This window comes from Rhamphochromis sp. 'chilingali' (genome assembly GCF_963969265.1).
Source record: "Rhamphochromis sp. 'chilingali' genome assembly, chromosome: 17".
Lineage (NCBI taxonomy): Eukaryota > Metazoa > Chordata > Actinopteri > Cichliformes > Cichlidae > Rhamphochromis > Rhamphochromis sp. 'chilingali'.
This window is the reverse complement of record NC_137944.1, coordinates 35,870,415-35,884,762: the sequence shown is the minus strand read 5'-3', so window position 1 is coordinate 35,884,762 and position 14,348 is coordinate 35,870,415. Positions and strand designations below refer to the sequence as shown.

Sequence of the window (14,348 nt, the reverse complement as noted above, 5' to 3'; positions counted from 1 at the left end):
GAAATTCTGCATGTGGCTCTGTGATGGTCAGCACCACAGAGGCCACGGCAGGTCAGTCCATCACCATCATCATCATCATCAGGGCCTAATGTGGTGCTTTACCACACTCGCGTGGACGGATCCAGAACATCGTCCAATGAGAGCGCGTTTCTCCCGTCTGCAGAGCGACATCAGAGCCGATCACAGGGACGCACAAGCTTTCTGGAGTAAAATAAAAAATGAAATGTGCGGCTTCTATTTGGGAAACAGAAAGTTGCAGCCAGCAGCAGCTCGTCCACACGTACCTGAGAGCACCTGAGATCATTTACAGTCTGAACATAATCCTGAGGTCCAGCTAGAGCCGTGTGCTGGCGCCCTCTACAGGCCGTGCTGCTGTAGGCCCTGTCGATTTCAGGTGTTGGTTAAACAGGAAGGATCCTCCCAGTTTCACTTCCTCAGCTGGTACGACGGCATCATTGTTATTCACCACACACCTGACACATGCACGCTGTAGGAGTGTGTCAGGTGTGAATTATCTGACCTTTACAGTCAGCAGGATTGTGTGTGTTTCAATGGCAAAGCAAAAAATTCAAACTTGACAAGGTCTCTCCTCTCTTCCTGTCTCCTCTCTTCCTGTCTCCTCTCTCCTCTCTTCCTGTCTCCTCTCTTCCTGTCTCCTCTCTCCTCTCTTCCTGTCTCCTCTTTCCTCCTTCATCTGCACTCTCTCTCTCTCCCCCCTTTAATCCATGTCTGTCATTGCTCGCTCTGTCTCTCCTTCATCGCCCTCCTCGCTGCTCCCTCCTCCTCCTCAGCCTCTGTCACTGGTGTCTGGCTCAGTGTGAATACCAATGGAGAATGAGTGGGCGAGAGAGCAGCAGAGGCAGAGAGAGAGCATGCTAATAGGGCAGAAGTTTCTGGAGCTTGACTCCCGCGTTTGGCTCGTCCGCCTCGGCCTCAGAGCCGCCGCTCACGCCTTCTGAGGAGGAGCGACAGATGTGCGAGGCGTCTGCACTGAAGCACAGTCAGCCATCAGAGTAGCAGAGGCTCGGCTGTTTTCTCAGAGGTCTAAAACGACATTTATCTGCCGTCTTTGTCACCGCATAGTCATAAATCAACACAGTGCATGTTAGCTAAAACATGCCGCTAGCAACCAGGCTAACTTAGCATGCTAGCGTTACAGCTGTATCCTTGAGCTAAAACTCATGAAAAGCTTCAGTTGGCGAACTCGGCCCTCTACGTGACTCACACCCAGCGAGTCTGATATCACACGGGCCAAAACGCAGCAGTTCGGTCATATTCGGACTTATGGCCTCAGGAAACTTTCAGGGTCATGCTGGGAGGAGCTGTGATCACACATGCACACGCCTACGTCACCACGCCGTGCACACCCACACACACGCAGACTGAAAACACAGGCAGGAAAAAGGGTGTTTTGGTGAAATCCAAAAGCATTTAACACATAAGCTACAGCTACATCCTCTGACACCACCTTACATCCACCTGTAACTCAGTCTTCAGCCCGTGTGACCTCACTGAGTCACATGATGACAGAGTGGGTCACTGACTCTTAGGACCTCCCCCTCTGGGGTGAGACAGCTGCAGTGCAGATGTTTCAGACGTGGAGGTGCCGCTGCGTGTCAGTGTTGCGCGTCCCTAAAGCCAGACTTCCTCTCTTGGCGGCCGGTACGCCACAGCGATGCACCCCTGGCTCTGACGTCCTCACACTCAGGTCACACATCCGTCTGCGTGTCGCCGTGCCGTCAGTCGTGCAGTTAATCTTCTTCCTTACAGAAGTGTTTTTAATCATGGGTGCGATGGCTTCGTGCTGAATCTGCTTAGAGTGGCTCATTTGTTTGATTGATTTCACTTGATTTTATGGGACAGGAAGAGCTCGTGTATTGATCTGAGCTGCAAAGAGGAGACAGGAGCGAGCAGAGGAGTATGAGGAGAGAGATGGAGAGAGATGGAGGGAGGCATAAAGCCGTATGAGGCAGACAGATAAAAGGACACAGAGAGGGAAAAGCTGAAGTTTCAGAGTGAAAGAAAAGAGCAAACAGTGACAGAAGAAGCGAGAAGACTGCACCCAGAAGATTTCACCCGCCATGCCACAAAGTTGTTTTTCCAATCCAGGCTGACAGCAGAGAGGGAGGAACTTTGAAAGTGACGGAGCAGAGAGAGACAGAAACAAAGAGCGAGGGCAGAGAATGAAACACTTCTGTGTCGGGCTGTAATTAGCATAATATTTTTCTCTGTGCGTCTCCATCATCCTATTTATATCTGTCAGAGCGAAGGACGGAGATGAAAGAGTGCAAATAACGAACATGAAATCGTGGCTGTTAGACACAGGGGAGTGTGTGTGTGTGTGTGTGTGTGTGTGTGTGTGTGTGTGTGTGTGTGTGTGTGTTAATCCTGGCTGGACGTGTAATGACTGTTCGCTCTATTTCAACAGTATTTTGCATAAAAGACAAATTTGTTCCGCGGTGTCTCGTATCAAAGTGAAGCTTCGGAGGCCCCGGGGCGATGCTGGCTTTGAGGTTAGAGATGGTTGCCAGTTCGAGTCCTGCGCCAGCAGGGAATGGGAATAAACCCCTCCCCCCTGACGACCAGCAGTGCAGGGCGTGAAATTAGCTTTTTGTTTCTGGGGGTATATTTGGCCCTTTGATCGGGTTTTCGGGGATGAGCAGCTCCTTCTGAGCGACTGAGACGAGCTATGAAATAATAAGAGGGAGCGAGCGGCGCCGAAAAGCAGCACGCCGCTTAAATGTGATGCATCGAGCTGCAGCAGGCGTCACTGAAAACCCTCACCTCCTGGTAATGAGGCGCTAAGGTGGGAGTCTATGGGTGGGACCCAGAAACAAGCTAGCTTGCATGCTAGTTCCAGCGTAAATGCGTTTTTACTGCAGCTGCTGTCGGACGCTTACCTGCCGACGGCCAGGTGAACAGCTCAGTATCATAACACCTGTGCTGGATTACAGGGGTGACGCAGACCCACAGATATCAGCTGTTTGACGATATCACAGCGTTAGCATTGATAACAGCTGATGCATGAACATAAAGTGAGGTAGAGAATGCTACAAGTGTCCACTAGAGGGCGCTCTGCAGCTGACCCGTTGACTGCACACGGCGGGCTGCGACAGGTGAACGGGATCATTTTTCAGATGCTTGGTCAGGTGACTGTTTTTGGTGTGTCAGACGTTTACATGGCCAAACATCGCTGAGAGAAACAGCCATCCGGCTCAACCTCAGCCGCTCCTCACATGTCAAACTCCATCAGCACTCCGGAGGGTTTCCCCCTAAACGCTCCTGATACGTCCTTGAAATAAAACGTTCCCTCCTGATCCTGCTACAAAGAGAGGTTTACCGCCAGGTTTCCATTCGCCCTCTAACATCTGCTTTATTGAAACGATCCATCAGCGCGTAAACAGGACGGCTTCGTTCGCTTCAGCAGAACAAATAAAGGCTGAAGTGGAAGCATGTAAAATCATCCCTGAGCCTCGGAGACCTTTCCTGCCACCAGTCAGCAGCTGAAGGCGTTCGGAGCGAGCACCGAGAGCGTCCGCGAGATAAATCAACCTGTCAGTCAGCCGGTCTGCGGCGCGCGGCGCTCTGAATGTGAAGCAGGAGCACGCTGCTCGATCGGGAGGAAACGCAGGCCGAGGCAAACAAAAGTCACAGCTTTCATCTGTGGAAGCGTTTAATCAGGCACACTGCTGCAGAAAACGCTGTCACTTAAAACAGGAAGAATCAGGTCTGACATGACCTCACTTCCTCTGACTGCCACAAGATGTCGCTCCAATAAAACGGAATGATTTAGAGGGTTTGTGCCCTTCCTCTGATATTTCATTGCCCCTGTTTTTCGCGCTGACGCTGCTTCCAGCCTGATCTCACACAGACCGCTCCACCATCGTGATGAAGCTTGACCTTTGACCTTCAGACTCGTGGATTGAGCTTTCCCTGTGATCGGTGCAGGCCGATTGAGTTGTCTGTAGATACGTTCAAAGGCAGTAATCAGATTACCAGGAGCAGGTGCACAGCAGCTCTCTCCACACTGACACCAGGTCATGAACGTGTCACAGGTCAAAGGTGAGTTGCAGTCGTTTTAATTCATTACGATTACCCAGCAGGTCATGCTTGTGGAACGGTGGCCTCTGCTGGTGAGTGTGGTTACTGCAGTTTCATGAGTGCATGCTGACAGGAATGACACAAATATCCGTTTCCACAAAGTTTGCTGCCTCAGTGTTTCCACATCGTTGTGTCTGATGTTTCTGTGATGTATTAAAGTATGAAACCAGCGCTTCATAAGCTTCAAAGGCTTTTATTGACAATTACATCGCGCAAAGAGTCAGTATTTGCAGCGTTGGCCCTTCTGTTTCCAGACCTCTGTCAGTCAACGTCTGGGCCAGACCCTGACTGATGGCGATCCATTCTTACATAATCAATGCTCCGAGTTTGTCACAATTAGCAGGCTTTTGTTTGTCCACCTGCCTCTTGAGGATTGGCCACTGTGCTCCATGATGCTGGAAAAGGCTGTGTGTTGTTCGCCAAACTGTTCTTGGATGGTTGGATGAAGGTGCTGTGGGAGGATGTTTTGGTCACATTCTTTATTCATGGCTGTGTTTTTTGGCAAAATTGTGAGTGAGCCCACTCCCGTGGATGAGAAGCAGCCCACACATGAACGTCTCAGGATCTTTACTGTTGAGACAGCACTGATGGAGGCGCTCACCTTTTGTTCTGCGGACCATTCCCCGAACATCAGAAAGAGCGTGACTTTACCCCAGTCCTCAGCCGCCGCTGTACTTTATACGACTCTGTCTGACCCTGGTGGGTTTTTGGAGAGAAGTGGAAGTTCATAAAAGTGACAGTTACGTGTATACATGCTTTATTTTATGAGTGCAGACAGCACGACACATCACAAACATGTGTGCAGAACCAGAAACACGTCATACTTCAAACACACGTGTGAGACAAACCTGTGCAGCACCGACCGTGTTTGCATATCTTTGTGGGGACCAGCAGCCCGTATGGGGACAAAGTGATCGTCCCCACAAGTTTGAAACAGTTATGTTGTGATAGGCGTCCATATTTCATGGTTAGGGAGACAGCTGGGGAGGGTTATGTTAATGAGATGTCCCCACAAGGACGTGAAAACACGACTGTGTGTGTGCGTGTGTGTGTGTGTGTGTGTGTGTGCGCACAGACTGATGAGTCACTGTAGCTGATAGGCTCTGATGTGTGGACCTGATGAGGCGCTGCTGAGTGATGCTCTCTTTCATCTCCGTCCTCATCCCCCCCCACCTCAGATCTCACCTTCCTAACGTCCTTCCCTGCTCTTCCTCTCCTCCCCCATCATCCTGTTTCCTTACCTGTGAACCTCCTCCTCCTCGTTAAGTTCAATCCTCGTCTCTGTCTCTCACCCTCTCTCTGCCCCCCCTCACCTTACTCTCACCTCTCCTCCATCTGTCCCCCCCTCCCCCGAAGCTCCCCTTCATCAAACTCAGCCAAAGCAGCCTGCAGGAACTTGCTGCATGTGACACACACACACACGCGCACACACACACACACACACACACACACACACACACACACACACACACACACACACACACTGTTAGTGCTGGAGAAGTCAGGGAGACTTCAGGTGTTGCGCTCAGGTGGAAACATGACTTCTCCTGTGTCTTCCAGGCGTGCGGCGCCCTCCGGACATGGACCAACGTGCCGGTGCTAACGTGCATTACACGCTGCTGATCGCCTGCGTGCTGGTGGCCTTCTTCCTGGGCGCCATCTTGTCGGGTTTCCTGGTGTCATGCTACTGCGGCGGCAGCGCCGCCCACCGGGCTCGGAGGCTGGGGAAGGACCCGGAGGCGTCGCTGCCTCACGCCCTGTCACTGCGATCCCTCGCCAAGCTCAACGGGCTGCTGGACGGACAGCCCAAGGTGAGCGAGACGAGGAAACGGATTCATCAGAGCTCACCTGAGCCCTGCAGCTGAAACACGTCTGCGAGCTGAGAGGCAGCCGTGTTAATATTCAGCCCCTCCTCCTCCCCCGGGGTCAGACTTAATAAGCCTCACTTCAGTCTTTTATTCGCTCATTACTATCGAGCGTTTCATTAGGAACTCCATCCTCTGTCCACATGTCCCTGAGCAGGAAACTGAATCTCTGAGCTGACCTCTGACCCTCTGCTCAAATGTATATTTATACAAGTTCCTCATTGTTCTCTGTGGCTCCTCCCACTGAAGGGTCATCCTGTGCTTTAGAGATGAAACGGCAGGCAAAGATAACGACAGCTGATCGCAGCTTTTCTTCTTCTTCTCTTCCTCCAGGAGGACAAACTGGACGTGTCCACCCCCAAGATGTACAGCTCCTTCATCCCCAACGGCCGGGGCGAGCATCACCTCCACAGCCCCGTGCACCAGGGCCTCCCGCTGGGCGACCCCGAGCTCAGCCTGTCCCAGGTAGGAAGCGAATCTGTCCAGTCAGTGTGAGCGATGGAGGATGGAGCGGACTGCAGGCACACACCTTGGATGTGTAATCGATCACATTTACACGCCGCAGCCATTTAATGCTAACATTAAAGATGTTACATGTCTTTTATTTTGAAATTTCGCTGCAGGCCGGTCTTCTCACCCAGTCTCCCTTCCTGTGGACGATGCCGATCTCCGCTGAGCCAGACCGCAGCCGGAGCATCACCCATGGAGCACGACGCTCCGGCTGCGGTCCGACTCGCCGGAGACGTGTCTGCTTCTGCATAAAGTTTCCACCGAGGTTGCTGCACACATGCGGCTCTCAGACACTGATGTAACTCAGCTGGGTTTAACACATAAGTGCTTAAAGCTTTGCACACAGCGCCCTCTCCTGTCAGCACGCAGCGTGACGTGAGCGCTAAAGCTCATTCTGAGGTTTTCAGGTAGAACTTTTAATCTCGACGTTCGTACTGACGCAACGGCCGCATCTAACCTCTGACCTCTGTTTAGTCTCTGTCACAGGGGGATGGCGAGCTCTCCGGCCTGCCCACGCCCGACTCCACCCCGGAGCTTCCCATCAAGAACATGAAGGCGCTGCGACACCATCAGTACGAGAAGAACCAGAACTGCAACAACGCCAGAGACAAGCCCAGCTGCTCCACCTCCAGTCTGGGATTCATGGCCGTCGTCGGGAACTCCATAAACCAGCAGGTGTTTCCCTTCCCTCATCACCATGGCAACAGTTTAAGCAATGGGACGCCCCAGGGGGTCGGCGCCTCTTCGACCTCTCTGCACCTCCCAGAGGAGAGAAAGATCTCCAATGATGAGCGGGCGGCGGCGGTGGGAGGGGGAGGAGTCCCGCATCACCACCACTCCCAGCAGTCCCTCCCCCAGACGGTGGTGGACGTGTCGGCGCTGGACGAGCTGCTCAAACACATCCACGAGGTCAGCGCGTCGGGAACCGGCGGCATCAAGGTCCTGACCTCCACCTCCTCTTCCTCGCTGTTCCCCGGGTCGTCCGGCTCCACCGCAGGGCACCATCACAGCCACCATCACCACCACGCACAGACGCGCACGCACCACTACAACCACGGCCATCACCATAGCAACCATCACCAGCAACAGAATGAAGCCGCGTCCTACCACAGCACCTCCGCGCTGCCGAGCGACGGCCTCCCCAAACGCATCGACCCTCCTCCTCAGAACACCACCTCCTCCTCATCTTCATCCTCCTCATCCTCAAACAACCCCACCTCCTCCACCTCCATCCCCTCATCCTCCTCCTCCTCGTCCTCCACTCCGCTCCAGCAGCAAGTGATTCCAGAACGACCTGGAGGAGGCGGCGGCGTCTCCGTGACGCGCCACCACTCTCAGCGTCACTCCCTCATCAGGATGGGCAGCGGGAGTGGCGCCGTGCCCCGCCACCACAGCTTCAACCAGCGAGGGCCGCAGCATGCTCACTTCCTCGCCAGGATGAACACTAACAACAGCAGCAACAACAGCGGTGGCCCCACCCCCGCCAACAGCAAGCAGCCGTCGGTGGCCAGCGCCTGCCTCACACGGCAACACAGCTACAGCGAGGGGCCGCACGCCCAGCGGGCAGCCGTCGTCCGGAGAACGGTGTCGCTCAAACCCAAGATCCCTCCTAAACCGCTCTTCCTGCCAAACACAGCCACGTCACCGGGCGCAGAGGCGGGAAAGTACAACTACTGAGGCTGCCGGGCACCGCGCCGACATGGCTGCTGCTGTCCTTAGACGCCTGCCGGGCTGGTGAGAGAGGATGAGAGGAGAGCGCCGATGGGCTGGAGACACAAAAGAGACCCAGAGCTTTTTGTCCCCATCGCTCCTCGTTACCACCCCTCAGCCGTGCTTGCTGCCCCGCCGCTGAGAGGACGCCGTCCGTCGCCACTCGAGCATCTCTGGCTCATTGAAAGGGGCGGGGCTCGAAACCAGCACGAACTACTAAACATTCCAAAGGCGGCTCGAGGTGGCCACAGAATTCCAGATTAATGCAGTTTTCTTCGGAGCACTTTGATGCGACATCCTGTCGTCGGGCCCGGATTTCATTCGCCAGGATCGTCAGCAAACCTGAACCCCGCAGCAGGGGCGGCTCCCGTCCCCGTGGGGGGCGCAGACTTGTGTTTTCAGCAGCACTCTGAGGACAGACCACCTCGGTCTTTTATACCATATTGGTATCTGCAGGTCGCCCAGCAGGTGTGATAACCGTCTCCACATCACTACAACGACCCTCTTGCATTAACGCCTGCTGAGCGTCACACCCAGACCCCCGCGGGTCGTTTCAGGCCCTGCACTCGTCTGAAGGGGGCGTGTTTTCTCTTCACCAGCTGAGCGCAAACTGTGGAAACTTTAACAAAGTTTGCTCTTAAATTGGTGTTTCACCCAAATTACTGCCACACTCATGCTCCCACTGACCTCCCAGGGTGTCCGGCGCCCACGAGGGCGGAGCAGAGGCAGACTCGTCACCTCAGCTATGCTCTGTAACCCCGCCCGAGGCTGGTGATGCGTTCAGGTACCTGTTAAACCTTTGAAATGTGAAAATGTGTGCAGGCATGCCCAGAGCCCAGAGTCTGGGAGAGGGGGCGTGGCCTGTTGTCTGCCGTGGCGGAGACATTTCAGTCGGACTTCAGTCTCACTCTGCACCTTCATTAAAAACTACATTTCCCAGCAGGCAGTGGGAACGTGAGGATTCTGTTGGTGGTAATTTGGGTGAAGGTCTGCTTTGCTTCGGTCTGTGGGAGGGTTTCCTCCCAGCTGAAGAACAGTGGATCAGCTGCTTTGTCTTTACCTCGGTGTTTGTTAGCGGCTCTGCCGGGTTCTGTTTCCGCCGCCGGGCTCAGGCAACACAGGTGAGACCGCAGAGCGGACCCTGCAGACCAGCGGGTGACGTGACGCCGGCTCTCCGTGTTGCCTCAGCGTGGATGCACCTGGATGCACTTTCAGGTCTGTTAGCATCATTGTCCACAGACGGATTCAGTTTCTGACTTGGGTGCTGAACACCTGCTTCATGTCACAAACCCTAAAGCTGCAGCTCTTTTAACTACACTGAGGCACAAACACTCAGAGCGCCACCAGTGAGCCGCACGGGCAGCGCCGCTAAACGAAGCAATAAATGTAAAAGAGATGATTCAGGACCTCTGCGCCTGCTCGTTCAGACCATAAAACACGAAGAGTTTCAGATACAAACACCAGTAATCTCGTCACATGTCCAAAAACAGCTGGCATCAACTTTCAAATCCAGTCATTCGAGCTTTGGCGTGGCGCTGCTACTACTTTATCTCATTTATGCCCAAATAGTTTGAGGGTTTCTGGCCCGCCTGGCTGTTTAGGGACAGCGCCGGGGTACATCAGGCAGTCGTACTAACCAGCACAAGTTTGAGACGTAGGCTTGAATGCAGAACACGCGGCTGTGACGTGTAGTCGTCTGAGCGAACTAACTGTCGCATCATGCAGACGTGACTTCTCCCCGCGGTCCACAGCGGAGGACGAGCTCTGCACCAACACGATGCAACACGCAGCCGTGGTGCGTGATGCGTTTGTTGAGGTTAAATAAAAGAGGCCAAAGCGCGATGGTTGCTGCTCACTGTACAGGGATTCATGCCACAGCGTTTGAGGCGCTTACATCATCCTCTTTCATCTCGCCTGATTCAAACAGTTTGAAATACTGTAGTCACTGCAGATTACAGCTGCTGTGGTCACTGAAGGAGGCTGCCGCAGGACTCGGAGGCTAAATTTACTGCCAATCCCACCCTCTGCTCTCAGCAGGGGATTCTGCAGAAAAAGAAACGGCGTTTAAAAACGAGCCGAACGGGAAGGTTCGGGCGTTTGTGGCATCACTGCAGACGCACCTCTGTGAACACCGACCCGTTAGACACCGAGCGTTTCTCCAGGCACTGCTTTGGAGAGGATATCTGAGAGGTGTCATCCAGCCGTGACAGCTAACGTACACGTCAGGAAAAAGATGACGAACAAGGTTCAGTCAAACACTCAGACTGTCCTTAAACGCACCAACATGGAGAGTTTTCAGGTCTGGATTGTTAGAAATAATACAAAATAGAATAGAACTGTCCTTCCTCATGGCTCTGTGCCGACAGAGCAAACCTGTCGATACGCATTATTATTATTATTAATAAACAATAAGCCAAATTGAATTCATTGAGATGCCAAATTGTGTCTGTTTCTCTCTCTGTCAGCTGAATATCTTAAACAGAGCGATGGCTGTTTGAACCACAGACACGCCTGAACGCATCGCCTCGGAAACTAAAACAACTTTTTTGCCTTTCGCATTCGTCCAATCGGTGGAAAAGGTAAAACACTGATTAATGGAAAACAGGGAGGGCTGCGTATAAACACCAAAGTGTCACATCGAGCTTTTTGTATTTGAATTTTCCTTCAGATGAAAATGCTGCTTTAATGTTTTGCTCAGAGTTCTGGTTCAGTTGGTAACAAATCCGTGGTCCTGCTAACGTGCCGTAGATAATTGGCTGAACGCTCCTTTAGACCTGCGGCGAGCCGCTCCAACCTTCACACAGCACAAACACCACCTCAGAGTCTGTGAGCAGTGCTGAACTCTTCAATCTTCAAAGGTCCTTTATGAATGTTTCCACTGGGTGCTGCTAGGGGGCGCCGCAGAGCATAAAGACTTTGGCGTATTTTATAAAGGTTTTGTATGAGATGCACTTGTAACCTTGAAAATGATTTTGTTTATTCGTTTCGTGGTTCTCGTCCTCTGAAGTGCTGAGAGGAGCAGAGACGCTGTGGACTCACAGCGCCACCCGGTGGGCTACGCTGAAATGACAATGTAATAATGTCACACACTATTATGTTTACCTTACTGCTATTAATTAACAATGTGGATGACGGTGTAAATAAAGGCTACTGTGGAATAGTACTGGCAGCAGAGTGATTCTTCTTTGTGTGGACTCTTATTCTGAAAGGATGGGTGATTAGATTAGATTAGATTAGATGAAACTTTATTAATCCCTCGGGTGGGATGCCCGGCATTGTTCATAATGTCCATCAGTTTCTTTAATGTCCTTTTCTCTGCCACTGTCACCAGAGTGTCCAGCTTCATGCCGACCACAGAGCTAGCCCTCCTGATCAGTTTCTCCAGCCTGGATGAGTCCTTCTTTGCTGTGCTGCTCCCCCAGCACACCACAGCATAGAAAAGTACTCCAGCAACCACCGACTGGTAAAACATCCTCAGGAGCTTCCTGCAGATGTTAAAAGACCTCAGCCTCCTGAGGAAGTACAGTCGGCTTTGGCCTTTTTTATACCGGTGCTGCGTGTTGCATGACCAGTCCAGTTTGTTGTCCACCCACAGGAAACTGTGCTGAAACACAGATATTATAAGTCAGAACACTTCCTGGTGGTTGATGTGCTGAATTGAGGGACACAGCAAACAGCCCAGTGAGGTTTGTGGGGACCATAAATGCATCGTCTTCATTAGGGTTCAAAGTTCAAGAGTGGACCAAGGATTATTGGTTCCTTCATCACTGAGGAGGATGTCCTGCTGTAAATATATAGGTACTTAACTCTTTGGTTCACTGTCCACACACAGACTGTTGCATTGGTGTGTTTTGTTTACAGAGCAGTAACCACAGGCGTTATTACAGGCCCTGTTCCTGAGTGCACAACCTGGCCAAGGCTTTTTCTTGCAGCGCTCCCTGGAACAGAGCACAGCAGGACCTGAACTGTTTAATGTTTTATTCTCAGTCAGTTGGGTTGATGAACTGTGATGACTACAGTAAGCTTTGCATGGATATTTAAAGCAGGTCAGTGTTCTGGTTCTGAGGTCTTTTATCCTCTCAGTGTTTCAGTCTCCAGTCTGAGATATCTTTGGTCCTGCCGAGGATAAAGATGTCCTTGACAAAGTTCCTAAAACTGGGGAAAAGGAAGTGTTCTCCAGCAGCAGATGGTTTAAGTGAGCGGTGTGCTTGATATTCTGCGGTGTCGTCTGGTTCATTTCAATTCTGCCAAATTAATTAAAAGCATATGAATGAGTTTCTCACAGCTCTGGAGACAAACATCATCTGACTGTATGAAGGACTTCCTACTTTCAGTTTTGGGTGTTTTACGTGTCCCGAATGCAGCTTCAGTGATCCTCGATGCGATGACCCTGAGACGGCGTGAGGACTCAAACCGGCTGTCAGGTGGTTTGTTGTAGCTGTTTGCAGAGGTGCTTGGAGGAGTAATGGCACTGTGACGATGTCCTGGATCACTGCTGATCACCTACTGCTGCGGTCAGTCGAACAGCACCATCAGCTGTGAAATTCAAACGGTGCACGGCGCGCTGTTCGATGACCACAATAAAATAACCGTTAAATAAAACGAAGGACATAAACGCTGACAAGCTGAAAGTCTGAACCCCGTCTGAGGATCCGAACAGGAAAACCATCCTGCACACCTCTGATGACTTCGCTTTATCCTTCCAGTAAGAGCCTGCCTCCAGGTCCAGGCGTCGTGGAGGTGCTGTGCTGCCATCTGCTGGTGTAAAGGTAGCAGGTCTTCTTACCTTGGGTTTCGTGAGGTAATATTAAAGAGAGGAAGGCTTTGATAAATGTAAAGACAGTGAAAGAAAAGCAGATTTTAAAGGCAGTGGACTCAGCAGCTCTCAGCACAGTCAGCTCAAATCATTCAGCACTTTTCTTTTTTCACTGTCGAATCGTGGGATTACCTGGATGATGATGAGGATGATGAACTGCAGTTTCCTGCCTTCATTTTTGCTGGTTTGAATCAAAGGAGCAAACCTGAGCTACAGTAAAACTTCAGACCACCTCTTTAAAGTCTCTTTGTGCTGGTTTAAGACAAAGGTCCGGCGTGTCCTCATCAGGACGGGATCTGTGCTGGGGTGTGGCGCTGGAGCCTCAGGTTTATATTTTTAAATGTTGGCTCTCACGTCATTTTACAGAGTAACGTGAAAGTAACATAACGAGTAGTATGACTGATGTCTGTACCTAATAAGTAGCGTGCTGCATTCGTTTTAATAAAGTGTTCTGTGTAATATTGTAATTGATGTATCGTACTGAATGTAATCAACCAACACTGATCACAACAAAGAGACCTCGATAAGGAATCGAACTGAATCCCATCCGTGCTCACAGCAATGTTTCCGATCCAGAATCTGATCGGGTGTTCCTGCAGAGCATCAAACGTGCGTGTTCCCGTGGGTCAGGTCACGAACACGTTCAGATGTCAGCGCTGCCATGATGACGGCTGTGAGAGCTCCTAGGATTTCCTCTTCCTTCAGCTGCTGACTTCAGGCCTCTCTGTGCATGCGAGCCACTTTAACCTGCTTTTATTTTGAAATTATCAATTAAGTATTCATCCCTCCCTGCCCCTTTTTACCTGGCCTCTCCTCCCCCGGAGAGTCACGTGGTTACAGGTGTATACATATATACACCTGTAACTCAAACTTTCATCACATTCATTTCCTCTGCTCTGATTTCACGTCTCAGGCTGTGGGACAGGAAGCGTTCATGTTTCCATGGATCCAGCTGTCTCCTTAGAAACAAACAGCAGCGCTGAGCGCACTCAGAGCCTGCAGCAGAGAGCCTGGTTCATCAGATAACCTCCGTGGCATGGCTGTTATCTCTGACTGGGCTTGTAGGATTCACTGATCCAGCTAACGCAGAGCAAGCCTGGATATGTTGAACCTCCTCTGTAGCCACGCCTCCTGAGATAAAGTGGCGTTGTTACGATGTGGAAATCATGTAGATTTATTGTCTCACTCGAAATGATTTCTCACCAAATCCTTCTTTTTCTCATTTTAACCTTATTTGAAATGAAATTCATTGAGAAATCTGCTGTAATTAAAGGAAACTTGAGTTCATATCACGATGTAACCCTGAATTCCCTGATCTTTCTTTCCTCGTAGGCAGCGAACCCAAA

General features: G+C 51.5%; 1 protein-coding gene across 1 annotated transcript in view; it reads left to right on the top strand.

Annotated features, from left to right (window-relative positions):
• The window catches only part of LOC308385209 (semaphorin-6D-like), a 102,623-nt gene extending 89,057 nt beyond the window's left edge, over positions 1–13,566 (top strand). The window contains exons 21-23 of the mRNA XM_080864013.1: positions 5,662–5,912; positions 6,300–6,431; positions 6,951–13,566. Of these exons, the coding sequence (XP_080720139.1) occupies positions 5,662–5,912; positions 6,300–6,431; positions 6,951–8,153 (1,586 nt within the window). The 3' untranslated portion in view covers positions 8,154–13,566. The remainder of the gene's footprint in view (positions 1–5,661; positions 5,913–6,299; positions 6,432–6,950) is intronic.
• The last annotated feature ends 782 nt before the right edge of the window (positions 13,567–14,348 follow it).